At 49.4% G+C, this 12,322-nt stretch overlaps 1 protein-coding gene across 1 annotated transcript in view; it reads left to right on the forward strand.

The window, feature by feature from the left end:
* Nucleotides 1-12,322, forward strand: part of PLXNA4 (plexin A4) — a 397,694-nt gene that overhangs the window by 336,256 nt on the left and 49,116 nt on the right. Inside the window, exons 21-23 of the mRNA XM_081957639.1 lie at nucleotides 1-4; nucleotides 1,768-2,036; nucleotides 5,420-5,486. The exon at nucleotides 1-4 is cut by the window's left edge and continues 139 nt beyond it. Coding sequence (XP_081813765.1) covers nucleotides 1-4; nucleotides 1,768-2,036; nucleotides 5,420-5,486 — 340 coding nt within the window. The remainder of the gene's footprint in view (nucleotides 5-1,767; nucleotides 2,037-5,419; nucleotides 5,487-12,322) is intronic.

Genomic DNA, 12,322 nt, shown 5'->3' on the forward strand with positions numbered 1-12,322 from the left:
GGAGGTAAGAATTTGGGGGGGGGGGGAGAAACTGAGGCACGGACAGCCTTAAAAACCAGCCAACCAACTGCTGCGCAACAGATGCCACAACTGCGAACTGGAGAGAATTTTAAACAGGTTTAACTTTTCCCATCAAACGTTATAAGGGTAAGGAAGGATCCAGGCCTGGTAAAAATCAGCTGTACTTTAAGGCGGTTGTCTAAGAGGCTGAGCTTGTCGATGAGAAAGGCCAGCAGTTCAACGGTTCGAATCCCTAGCGCCGCGTAACGTAGGGAGCTCCCGTTCCTTGTCCCAGCTTCTACCAACCTAGCAGTTTGAAAGCAGGTAAAAAATGCAAGTAGGAAAAATAGGAACCACCTTTGGTGGGAAGGGAGCAGCGTTCCGTGCGCCTTCGGCATTGAGTCATGCTGGCCACATGACCATGGAGACGTCTTCAGACAGTGCGCTGGCTCTTCGGCTTTCAAACAGAGATGAGCACCGCCCCCTAGAGTCAGGAACGACTAGCAGATATGTGCGAGGGGAACCTTTACCTTACGCAGAGAAGAGGGAGTCAAGCTATTCTCCAAGGCACCTGAGGGTAGAACAAGAAGCAATGGGTGGAAACTAATCAAGGAGAGAAGCAACCTAGAACTGAGGAGAAATTTCCTGACAGTTAGGACAATTAATCAGTGGAACAGAACTTGCCTTTAGAAGTTGTGGGTGCTTCATCACTGGAGGCTTTTAAGAAGATCCATTTGTCTGAAACGATATAGGGTCTGCTGCTTGATCAGGGGGGGTTGGACTAGAAGATCTCCAACTTCCCTTCCAACTCTGTTATTCTGTTAAGCCTATTATGATCACCTACTGAGGGAACCAGGTGTGCCTCGCCTAACGAAGAGAAGGACCATAGGGGACATGATAGCAGTCTTCCCATACTTGAGGGGCTGCCAGAGAGAAGAGGGGTCAGGAGTTTGCACAGCCATTTGTCTGAAATGGTATAGGCCCGTGATAGCGAATCTTTTTGGTACCGAGTGCCCAAATCAGAATCCCAAACCCAAAGACAGCTGGCTGGCATGCGCAAGCCTGCTTTTGGGGTGTTTTTCGGCCCGTTTTCAGGCTTTTGGGGGGGCTATTTTTCAGCCTGAAATGGTCTGAAAAACGGCTTGAAAATGGGCTGAAAAAACTACCTGAAAATGGGAGGAAAACGGTCGAAAAACAACCTGAAAATGGCTGAAAAACAACTGAAAATGGCTGAAAAACGGCCTAAAAATGGCCAAAAACCAACCTGAAAATGGCTGAAAAACAACCTGAAAATGGCCGAAAAACAACCTGAAAATGGCCGAAAACCAACCTGAAAATGGCTGAAAACCAACCTGAAAATGGCTGAAAAACAACCTGAAAATGGCCGAAAAACAACCTGAAAATGGCTGAAAAACAGCCTAAAAATGGCAAAAAACAACCTGAAAATGGCTGAAAAACAACCTGAAAATGGCTGAAAAACAGTTTGAAAATGAGCTGAAAATGGCCGAAAAACAGCCTGAAAATAGGCTAAACACCCTTTGGGGAGGGGGCATTTTTGGGCTGTTTTCAGGCCATTCGTTGGCGCTCCATCACATGTGCGCGCCAGAAACAGAAGAGCAGCTGGTGACGGCATTTATGCCCGCAGAGCATGCCATAGGTTCACATCACAGGTATAGGCTCTCCTGCTTGAGCAAGGGGGGTTGGATTAGAAGACCTCCAAGGTCCCTTCCGACTCTGTTATTCTGGATCCTTTCTGTTTTGGAACAGGTTCCTGGCTATCGGCAAGACCGGGTGGAGAAAGGTCTCAAGTTTTTCGCCCAGCTGATCAACAACAAGCCTTTCCTTCTCTCCTTCATCCGCACCCTGGAATCCCAGCGCAGCTTCTCCATGCGCGACCGTGGCAACGTGGCCTCCCTCATTATGACGGTGCTGCAGAGCAAGCTGGAATATGCCACGGACGTCCTCAAGCAGCTCCTGGCCGACCTGATTGACAAGAACCTGGAGAGCAAAAACCACCCCAAGTTATTGCTCCGGAGGTAAGCTTGGCCCAGGGTCCCACTCCCCACGGGGTTGGGTGCCTTTCCCCAGCCCAGAGCCAACCCTGGATGGTTCAGGAAATAGCAGAGTCTTGGATGCAAGGGCAGGACCAATATCTGAAGAGGCTGCCCTGATAATTGAAGCAGAAATTCAAATCAGAACAATTTATATAAAATAAATTGTTATAAAAATTAATTAATCAGTTACAATGATTAATCAATGGAACAGCTTGCCTCCAGAAGTTGTGAATGCTCCAACACTGGAAGTTTTTAATGTTGGATAACCATTTGTCTGAAGTACTGTAGGGTTTCCTGCCTAGGCAGGGGGTTGGACTAGAAGACCTCTGAGGTCCCTCGAAAAAGCTATTTCAATAGAAGAGAAGAGAGCTTTGTAGCTCAGGGTTCAACTGCTTAGAGCCCTCTGAGGCTGGGTGGTTTTCTTGTAGACGTTTCATGACTCAACTAGGGAGCATCGTCATTGCTAGAGGGGAAGTGGGGCTTGTGAAGAGGAGGAGGAGGGAGAGGAGAGGAGGAGGAGAGGAGGAGGAAGAAGAGAGGGGGAGAGGAGAGGAGGAGGAAGAGGAAGAAGAGGAGGAGGAGGAGAGGAAGTGAAGGAGGAAGAGGAGAGGACGAGGAGAGGATGAGGAAGAGGAGAGGAGCAAGAGAGAGGAGGAGGAGGAAGAGGAGAGGAGGGAGAAGAGAGGGGGAGGGAGAGGAGAGGAGGAGGAGAGGAGGAGGAAGAAGAGAGGGGGAGAGGAGAGGAGGAGGAAGAGGAAGAAGAGGAGGAGGAGAGGAAGTGAAGGAGGAAGAGGAGAGGACGAGGAGAGGATGAGGAAGAGGAGAGGAGCAAGAGAGAGGAGGAGGAGGAAGAGGAGAGGAGGGAGAGGAGAGGAGGAGGGAGAGGAGAGGAGGAGGAGAGGAGGAGGAAGAAGAGAGGGGGAGAGGAGAGGAGGAGGAAGAGAAAGAAGAGGAGGAGGAGAGGAAGTGAAGGAGGAAGAGGAGAGGACGAGGAGAGGATGAGGAAGAGGAGAGGAGCAAGAGAGAGGAGGAGGAGGAAGAGGAGAGGAGGGAGTGAAGGAGGGAGAGGAGAGGAGGAGGAGGAAGAGAGGGGGAGAGGAGAGGAGGAGGAAGAGGAAAAAGAGGAGGAGGAGGAGGAGAGGAAGTGAAGGAGGAAGAGGAGAGGACGAGGAGAGGATGAGGAAGAGGAGAGGAGCAAGAGAGAGGAGGAGGAGGAAGAGGAGAGGAGGGAGTGAAGGAGGGAGAGGAGAGGAGGAGGAAGAAGAGAGGGGGAGAGGAGAGGAGGAGGAAGAGGAAGAAGAGGAGGAGGAGGAGGAGAGGAAGTGAAGGAGGAAGAGGAGAGGACGAGGAGAGGATGAGGAAGAGGAGAGGAGCAAGAGAGAGGAGGAGGAGGAAGAGGAGAGGAAGGAGAGGAGAGGAGGAGGGAGAGGAGAGGAGGAGGAAGAAGAGAGGGGGAGAGGAGAGGAGGAGGAAGAAGAAGAGGAGGAGGAGGAGAGGAAGTGAAGGAGGAAGAGGAGAGGACGAGGAGAGGATGAGGAAGAGGAGAGGAGCAAGAGAGAGGAGGAGGAGGAAGAGGAGAGGAGGGAGAGGAGAGGAGGAGGGAGAGGAGAGGAGGAGGAGAGGAGGAGGAAGAAGAGAGGGGGAGAGGAGAGGAGGAGGAAGAGGAAGAAGAGGAGGAGGAGGAGAGGAAGTGAAGGAGGAAGAGGAGAGGACGAGGAGAGGATGAGGAAGAGGAGAGGAGCAAGAGAGAGGAGGAAGAGGAAGAGGAGAGGAGGGAGTGAAGGAGGGAGAGGAGAGGTGGAAGAAGAGAGGGGGAGAGGAGAGGAGGAGGAAGAGGAAGAAGAGGAGGAGGAGAGGAAGTGAAGGAGGAAGAGGAGAGGACGAGGAGAGGATGAGGAAGAGGAGAGGAGCAAGAGAGAGGAGGAGGAGGAAGAGGAGAGGAGGGAGTGAAGGAGGAAGAGGAGAGGAGGGAGTGAAGCAGGAAGAGGAGAGGGGGAGAGGAGAGGAGGAGGAAGAGGAAGAAGAGGAGAAGAGGAGGAGGAGGAGAGGAAGTGAAGGAGGAAGAGGAGAGGACGAGGAGAGGATGAGGAAGAGGAGAGGAGCAAGAGAGAGGAGGAGGAGGAAGAGGAGAGGAGGGAGTGAAGGAGGGAGAGGAGATGAGGAGGAAGAAGAGAGGGGGAGAGGAGAGGAGGAGGAAGAGGAAGAAGAGGAGGAGGAGGAGAGGAAGTGAAGGAGGAAGAGGAGAGGACGAGGAGAGGATGAGGAAGAGGAGAGGAGCAAGAGAGAGGAGGAGGAGGAAGAGGAGAGGAGGGAGTGAAGGAGGGAGAGGAGAGGAGGAGAAGAGAGGGGGAGAGGAGAGGAGGAGGAAGAGGGAAGAGGAGAGGATGAGAAGAAAGGAGAGGAGCAAGAGAGAGGAGGAGGAGCAAGAGGAGAGGAGGGAGTGAAGGAGGAAGAGGAGAGGAGGGAGTGAAGCAGGAAGAGGAGAGGGGGAGAGGAGAGGAGGAGGAAGAGGAAGAAGAGGAGAAGAGGAGGATGAGGAGAGGAAGTGAAGGAGGAAGAGGAGATAAGGAGGAAGAGGAGAGGATGAGGAAGAGGAGAGGAGCAAGAGAGACGAGGAGGGGGAAGAGGAGAGGAGGAGGTGCTCTCTGAGCATGGTGGTTTTCTTACAGATGTTTCTTGACCCATCTAGGGAATATCATCAGTGCTAGAAGGGAAGTGGGATTCGCAGGGAGGAGGAGGAGGACTATGAGGTCCTTGATGCTCTCTGATCTTGGTTGCTTTCTTGCAGATGTTTAATGACCATGCTGGGTAACACCATCACTGCTACAAGGGAGGGGGTGTTGCTTTCTGTTTATATACACTTGACCTTTAAAGCCGGGGCAAAGGCTTTGCAACTGGGCCATGGAATCAGCCAGCGAGCATGCATGCGTGCACGAGCCTCCTTACTTGCGCAAACAGGGGGCGAGCACCTCCGCACACGCTCCATTTGCACAAATATAAATGACCGCAAGGAGTATAAATCCTTCAGTCAGAACTGAAGAAGCTGCTTGGATGAGAAGCGTAACATCTTCAAGGAGAAACCAAGGATGTCCAGTTGCCTCTTGAAAAAAAGCACCTTTGGGACAACCTGGAGGACGGAGAAATTTGCATCATTTGATATTATGCTATTTTATTTTCTTTCCGTTCTCATTGCATTGCTGTGTCTATATTTTTATTTGGAGCTTTTTATTTGGAGAATAGCTTTTTTCTTTATGATAGCATGCAAATAGGAGGGATCCATCGATCCATCAATCACCCAGGGAAGATAACAAGAGGAAAATATTAGCAATTTTCCCCCCCTTCTCTCTCATTCCATTTCCTTCTAGGACCGAATCTGTGGCGGAGAAGATGCTTACGAACTGGTTCACTTTCCTTCTTTATAAGTTTCTCAAGGTAAGTAGTGATGCCGCTCCCTTATTTCTTCCGAGATGGGATCTAAAGAGAGCCAGTGGGATTCGTCCTTCTTTGATTTGCAGGTTGGTTGTTTAGTACAACTGGTTTTTCAATTTCGGGAGCTCTAAGGCAGGGATCAGGAAACTGCGGCCCTGGAGCCGCATGTGGCTCTTTCCTCCCTCTGCTGCGGCTCCATCACCGGTCGGCGCCACAATTTTGAGAGGAGCTTCTGGTGGGGGGGGGAGAGAAGCACAGTGCGCCAGGAGAAGACTCTATGGCAAGGGGAGGGTTTTCCGGTTGTCTCCACAATTGATAGGGCTTTCGGTGATGACAGGTAGAGGGAAAAGGACGCCGCGCTAGGAGGAGACTCTATGGTGGGGGAACTGAACTTCCGATCAGCAAAGGAAAAAGGATGCCGCAGTAGGAGGAGACTCTATGGTGGGGGAACCGGACTTCCGGCCAGTAGAGTGAAAAGTACGCCGCACTAGGAGGAGACTCTATGGTGGGGGAACTGAACTTCCGGTCAGCTCCAGAATTGAACGGGGGGCTTCTGGTTAGGACCTTTGTGGCTCCCGGAGTTTTCTTTTCTGTGGGAAACGGGGCCGAAAGGGCTCTTTGAGTGTTTACGTTTGCCAACCCCTGCTCTAAGGCAACTGGCTGGGGAATTCTGGGAATTGAAGTCCACCTACCTTCCTAAAGGTTGGAAAACATGGTTTAATGGTGTTGATTTAGCAATATTCTAGACTTTTAGACTTTCCTTTCCAGTTTCTTCTAATGCAGGGCAGCAGTGGTTTTCTGGGTGGTACAGCCTGGTATGGGCGCCGGTAGTAGCCGGGAGTAGCGGCCACCGTATCAGTACGGTGCTTCGTTTGGCCCGCCCGCCCGCGTTCTATGGCCGTTTATAATACGACTGGCCAATTGCGCACACGCGCACAGCATGCGGCGCCTGCACGACCACCGCTGAGCAGCTGGGTGTCGCAGGGCAGCGGCATGTGCATGCGCGAACAGTGCGTGTGCCCGACCAGGACACCCGGCCCCATGCGCAGCATACCGGTTGCGACAGGATCCGGAACCCACCACTGGTGCAGAGGTGTCAAACTCAAGGCCTGGGGACCGGATCCAGCCCGTGGTCTGGCGCATTGCCAGTTGAGGAATTCTAGTTGGAGGATTCTGGGAGTTGAGGTCCATTCATTTGGAGATTGATGCAGGGTTGAGACAACAGGCTAGAAAACAGGAGACAGTGAGTTCTAGTCACATCATAGGCATGAAAGCCAGCGGGGTGACTTATGGCTTGTCGTTAGGAGATGGAGAATTCTAGTTCCGCCTTAGGCATGAAAACTGGATGGGTGACTTTGGACCAATCACCAGGAGATGGGGAGTTCTAGTTCTCCCTTAGGCATGAAAGCTGGCTGGGTGACTTTGGGCCAATCACCAGGAGACGGTGAGTTCTAGTCCTGCCTTAGGCATGAAAGCTGGCTGGGTGACTTTGGACCTATCACCAGGAGATGGGGAGTTCTAGTTCTCCCTTAGGCATGAAAGCCAGTTGAGTGACTTTGGACCTATCATCAGGAGACAGTGAGTTCTAGTCCTGCCTTAGGTTTGAAATCTGGTTGGGTCCTTTGCGCCAGTCACCAGGAGATGGTGAGTTCTAGTTCCACCTTAGGCATACACAGGGGGTGGGGTCATGTGCACATTCCCCCCCCCCGCGCCCCATTTTGGGCCTAGTAGGCCTCCCTGAAGCCTCCTGGAACCTCCACAACCCATTTGTGGTTCCAGGAGGCTTCAGAGTGGTGTGCTAGGCTCAAAACGGGGTGTGGGGTGGCCACGAGTGAATGGACGGGGGGTCGCGGGGTGGTGGTGGTGTCATGTACACATGCGCAGGGGATGGGGGGGCATTGCATTATGTGTGGGCACGCTTTTGGCACCTGAGGCAAAAAAGGTTAGCCATCACTGGCATAGGGTCACTTGAGCAGGGGGTTGGACTAGAAGACCTCCGAGGTCCCTTCCAACTCTTGTGATTTTGTATCGGTTGACTTTATTCCGGGCTCACAGATAGCTTTAAAAAAAATACTTTGAGCATGTTCAGAGAACTTCCAGAAAAAATCTTCCCAAAGAAGCTAATGAAAGGAACTGAGCACTCAAGCCAGGGGTGTCCAAACTTGGGAACTTTAAGACTTGTGGACTTCAACTCCCAGAATTCCCCAGCCAGCATGGCTGGCTGGGGAATTCTGGGAGTTGAAGTCCACAAGTCTTAAAGTTCCCAAGTTTGGACACCCCTGACTTAAGCGAATCATGTTAATAAATCAAGGTTAGGCAGAGATTCTTTGTTAATGAATTACGTCGCAATTTGTACGCGGCTAAAAAAAACGCTTCTCGAGATTTTTTTTTCGAGTGCAAGGAAATTGACTTTTTCCCTCCCGCATTTATTTTTCATCAGCTTTAATTTTCATCTTGATTTATTACCGCCGTGTCAAATATATATATATATATATTCAGTGCATCCCATCAAAAGTTAAAACGCAGCTAAAGCCAATCGTATTTCTTCCGCGCAATTAGACAGATCCATATAAATAGAAGCTGGTGATGAATCATAATTTTATAGACTTGTAAGTTAAGGTCCCAAAATGTTTATGAGATTTCTTGCTCTCTGGAGCCTTTATTATTATTTTATTTTATTTATGCTTTTGAATTTCGGACTAGACTGATGATGGATGGACGATGGATTCTATAAAACTATCACTCACCTGTTGGGAAGATTGATCCCACTTACACCCCAGCGGTGGGTTCCAGATCCCATTCCAACTGGTACAGTTGGAATGGGCCCGGTGGCATCCAGATGGAGGTGTGCAGAGTGTGCATGTATCTTAGCGCCTCCGCGAGCCTCCGCGATGCTCCAGCTGCTCAGTGGAGCGTCGCACAGGCGCTGTACTCACCATGCGCTTGCGCGGAAGCCCCGAAGACTTAAAAGACCGGTAAGGAGTTCAGGCGGGCCGGTGGGCCCAACAGAGCACTGTACTGGAATGGTATCCGGTGCTCCGGACAGGCTCCGATACGCCCGTACTGCGGCGTACTGCCTGCAACCCACCACTGCTACGCCCACATGTAGATATATAGTTGTTGTCAGTTGCGAAGTCATGTCCGACCCATCGCGACCCCATGGACAACGTTCCTCCAGGCCTTCCTGTCCTCTACCATCCTCTGGAGTCCATTTAAGCTCACGCCAACTGCTTCCATGACTCCATCCAGCCACCTCCTTCTCTGTCATCCCCTTCTTCTTCTTTTGCCCTCCATCCTTCCCAGCATGAGGCTCTTCTCCAGGGAGTCCTTCCTTCTCATTAGTGGCCAAAGTCTTTGAGTTTCCTCTTCAGGATCTGGCCTTCTAAAGAGCAGTCAGGGTTGATCTCCTCTAGGACTGACCAGTTGGATGGCCTTGCAGTCCAAGGGACTCAATGCAGGAGTCTTCTCCAGCAACAGAGTTCAAAGGCCTCCATTCTTTGGCAGTCTTCCAATATTTGGGGTGGGTGCCATAGAGAGGAGGGGCTCAAGCTATTTTCCAAAGCACCTGAAGGCCAGACAAGGAGAAATGGATGGGAACTGACCAAGAAGAGATTCAACCTGGAAATAAAGAGAAATTTCCTGACAGGGAGAACAATCAACCCATGGAACTGAAGTTGCCTTTGGAAATAGTGGGAGCTTCATCCCTGGAGGCTTTTAAGAAGAGACTGGATTGCCCTCTGTCAGAAATGGTGTAGGGTCTCCTGCTTGGACTAGATGACCTACAAGGTCCCTTCCAACTCTGTTAATCTGTTAAAACTACCTGGTAACTTTTCTCCGATCTCTAATGCCTTTCCTGCAGCCAGGGAAAAAAAAAACATCGGAAAGGAACCTGGAAGGTCAGTTCCTAGTTCCTGCTATCAGATTCCCCATTTTCGGCTGAAATTGAGGGGAGGGGGAGAGGGGGAGGTGAGCCTGGGAAAACCCTGCTCCCATAATAGGCTATTTTTCACCTTCTTGTCTTCTCTCTTTACGAAAAGGCAGGCCGATAAGCCACAAGGAAGCCATATGTTGTCCGGAGATAAGCTAATTAAAGGTGCTGCGGGGAAGGAAAGCACTCAAACACACACACACACACACACTTTTTTTTTCCTTTTTTTGCTTCTGACCCGGAGCTCTCCGGATTCGCCGAGGACAAAATTGGAACGACACCAAGGGATTTGGGAAGAAGGCCCTCGAGGGACGAGAGCCAGGATTAATAATAATAATAAATTTGAATTTATTAGCCGCTCCCTTTCCAGGCAGGATTGCAGGCACAGAGGGTTATTCACTATATGGGATGATAATAGAATAATAGATAATAGAAATCGGGGAGCAGGGCAGGGAAATCAACCTGCAGCCTTCGTGTTCGGCAGGATTTGGCGCTTCTGATCGAAACCGGATCTGTTTTCCAGCAGATTTTGCACTTCAACATGAATCCCTGCTCTAAGTAAATCCTGGCGGTTTAGAAAGTGGGGAGTTGACCGTGGGGAGTTGGCTGTGGTGGATTGTCATAGACAATCCCCCCCCCTCTCTCCAGGGAGGACAGTTGAAGAGAAAGAGAGAATAGAGGGAGAGAGAGTCACCGTTTCTTGCCACTGTTATTAAGTGAATCACTGCCGTTTTTATCCTGTTTTCCCCCAAAATAAGACCTCCATGGATAGTACGTCCGATCAGGCTTTTGAGCGCATGCGCTAAAATAAGCCCTCCCCTGAAAATAAGCCCCCCCACCTCTGAAAATATTGCAACACAGCAGCAGCCATGAGGTGAGTGCGCTCGCCGCCTCCTGCGAGTCCGAGCGCTTATTTCAGGGGTCAAAAGAAAATAAGACCCTGACTTTTCGGGGAAACACGGTAAATAAGTAGCACAGTTGTTGAGTGACTTGGACTTCCCCATTGAGTTTGCTCATCAGAAGGTGGTAAAAAGGGATCACGGGAGACTGTAACCGTCATAAATATGAGTCAGTTGCTATAGATATGAGTCAGTTGCCAAGTGCCTAGGTACGTAATGACTTGATTTGGGTATTGTTTTCCGCTCCTTTGTTTGTCTGGTGTTCATCTCCGCTTATCTAAGTGTTGGCTGCTGGAGAAGATACGTGGAGTCCTTGATGCGCCCTGCCCTTGGTTGTTTGCTTGCAGGCATTTTGTCAGTGCTAGAGGGGAGTAGGGTGCTCCCTTACCCAGCAGTTTCTTGCAGACGTTTCATTACCCAACTAGGCAACATCATCAGTGCTAATGAGTGTGTTCTCTGTTTATATACATTCGCTTGCCTCGCCAGTTTCAGGGAGGGTGCGATTTCCTTCTTGCTTGTGCGTTAATTAGGGTGCATTGTTTTCTGTTTGATTGAGAATCCCGCAGAAAACAATTGATGGAAGAGCGAGCAGAAAACAATGGATGGAGAATCAAGCAGAAAATGATTCACAATCACGTTAGACGGAGAGTCAATCAGTCAATAGTTGAGAAAGAAAGCTTGATTGGGAAGACGGTGGGAGTCAGCATTCCCTATGTTGTAATCTCCTGGTTCGTCCCCTTTTCAGCCACTGCAGGGAATTTAATCCCGGTTTGTTTTGCCTTTGTTAAATTCAAAGGACCTCAAATCGGTTGGAGGAACTGATTGAAAGGAGGCAAATTGAACCGAAGCGAAGGCGTCCTTTTGCTTAGGGACGGATATTTCTGCACAAATTAGAAACTGGCTGCAAATACTCCTTTGGTACATACTGGCAAGGGCTTGTAAGTTGGGTGTCCCAAAACAAGACACGATGACACAACCAATCAACGGCATGCCTTGATTTCTGCAATAAATCCCAAATCATGGATTTACTGTACAGAAAAATTATGCTTCATTTATTTTATTTAGTTGGTTTGACAAGCAAGTATGAGAAAACATACTTGTATGAATATAACATATAAACATATAAGCAGGTATAAATATATACATAAGAAATGAGTAACAATAAATGGGGACAATAGGACAGGGACGGAAGGCACACCCTCAGGGTGCCGTCGGCCAGGCAGTGTCGGCTGGTGACCCCCAGGGGGAGAGCCTTCTCTGTGGGAGCGCCTTCCCTCTGGAATGAGCTGCCCCCGGAGCTTCGCATAATCCCTGACCTCCGGTCCTTCCGACGCGCCCTAAAAAGTTGGCTTTTCCAGCAAGCCGGCCTGGCCTGTTAATTTTAACTTATTTTAAATGCATTGTCTTTTAAATTCGGTTTGTTTTTTTTGGATATGGATTAAAAAAATTTTAAACTTTTGGGATGTGTGTTTTTTTTAATGTTGTACGCCGCCCTGAATCCTTTTGGAGAAGGGCGGCATATAAATACAAACAAACAAACAAACAAATAGAGTGGTGCGCTTATTGATAGGGATGTAACCCCAGGCTTGGTTTGGCAATGTATATAAGCTATGATTACTTTACTGTTACTTTAAATGTTGGAGGGATGTAATTGGTTTGTTACCTCATGCAGCTGTAAGAGGGAACCAGAATGACTGTTAGTTCTCTCTCTGTTTGTTAGATGCTGATCGTGGATACTGTTTGATACTGCTTGTGAGTTATTGAGTCTTGTTACTGTTTAGCTGTTTTGTGTGTTAAACTGAGAATATTGATAACTGAATGACTGAACCGTGTATGACCTGGACTGTTAACCGGACTCTGAATACTTCTATATTTCTACATAGTAAACTACTATATTTTTTATACTATTCAGTGTCTCTGTATGCTGGTTTGTGCGTGTTCTTCCATATCACTCTCATTACGCTTCTCTGCATACTTGCTCTTCTAACAGGGAGCTTAATTACTTAACACTT

This window comes from Natrix helvetica, assembly GCF_964273705.1.
Source record: "Natrix helvetica genome assembly, chromosome: 6".
Lineage (NCBI taxonomy): Eukaryota > Metazoa > Chordata > Lepidosauria > Squamata > Natricidae > Natrix > Natrix helvetica.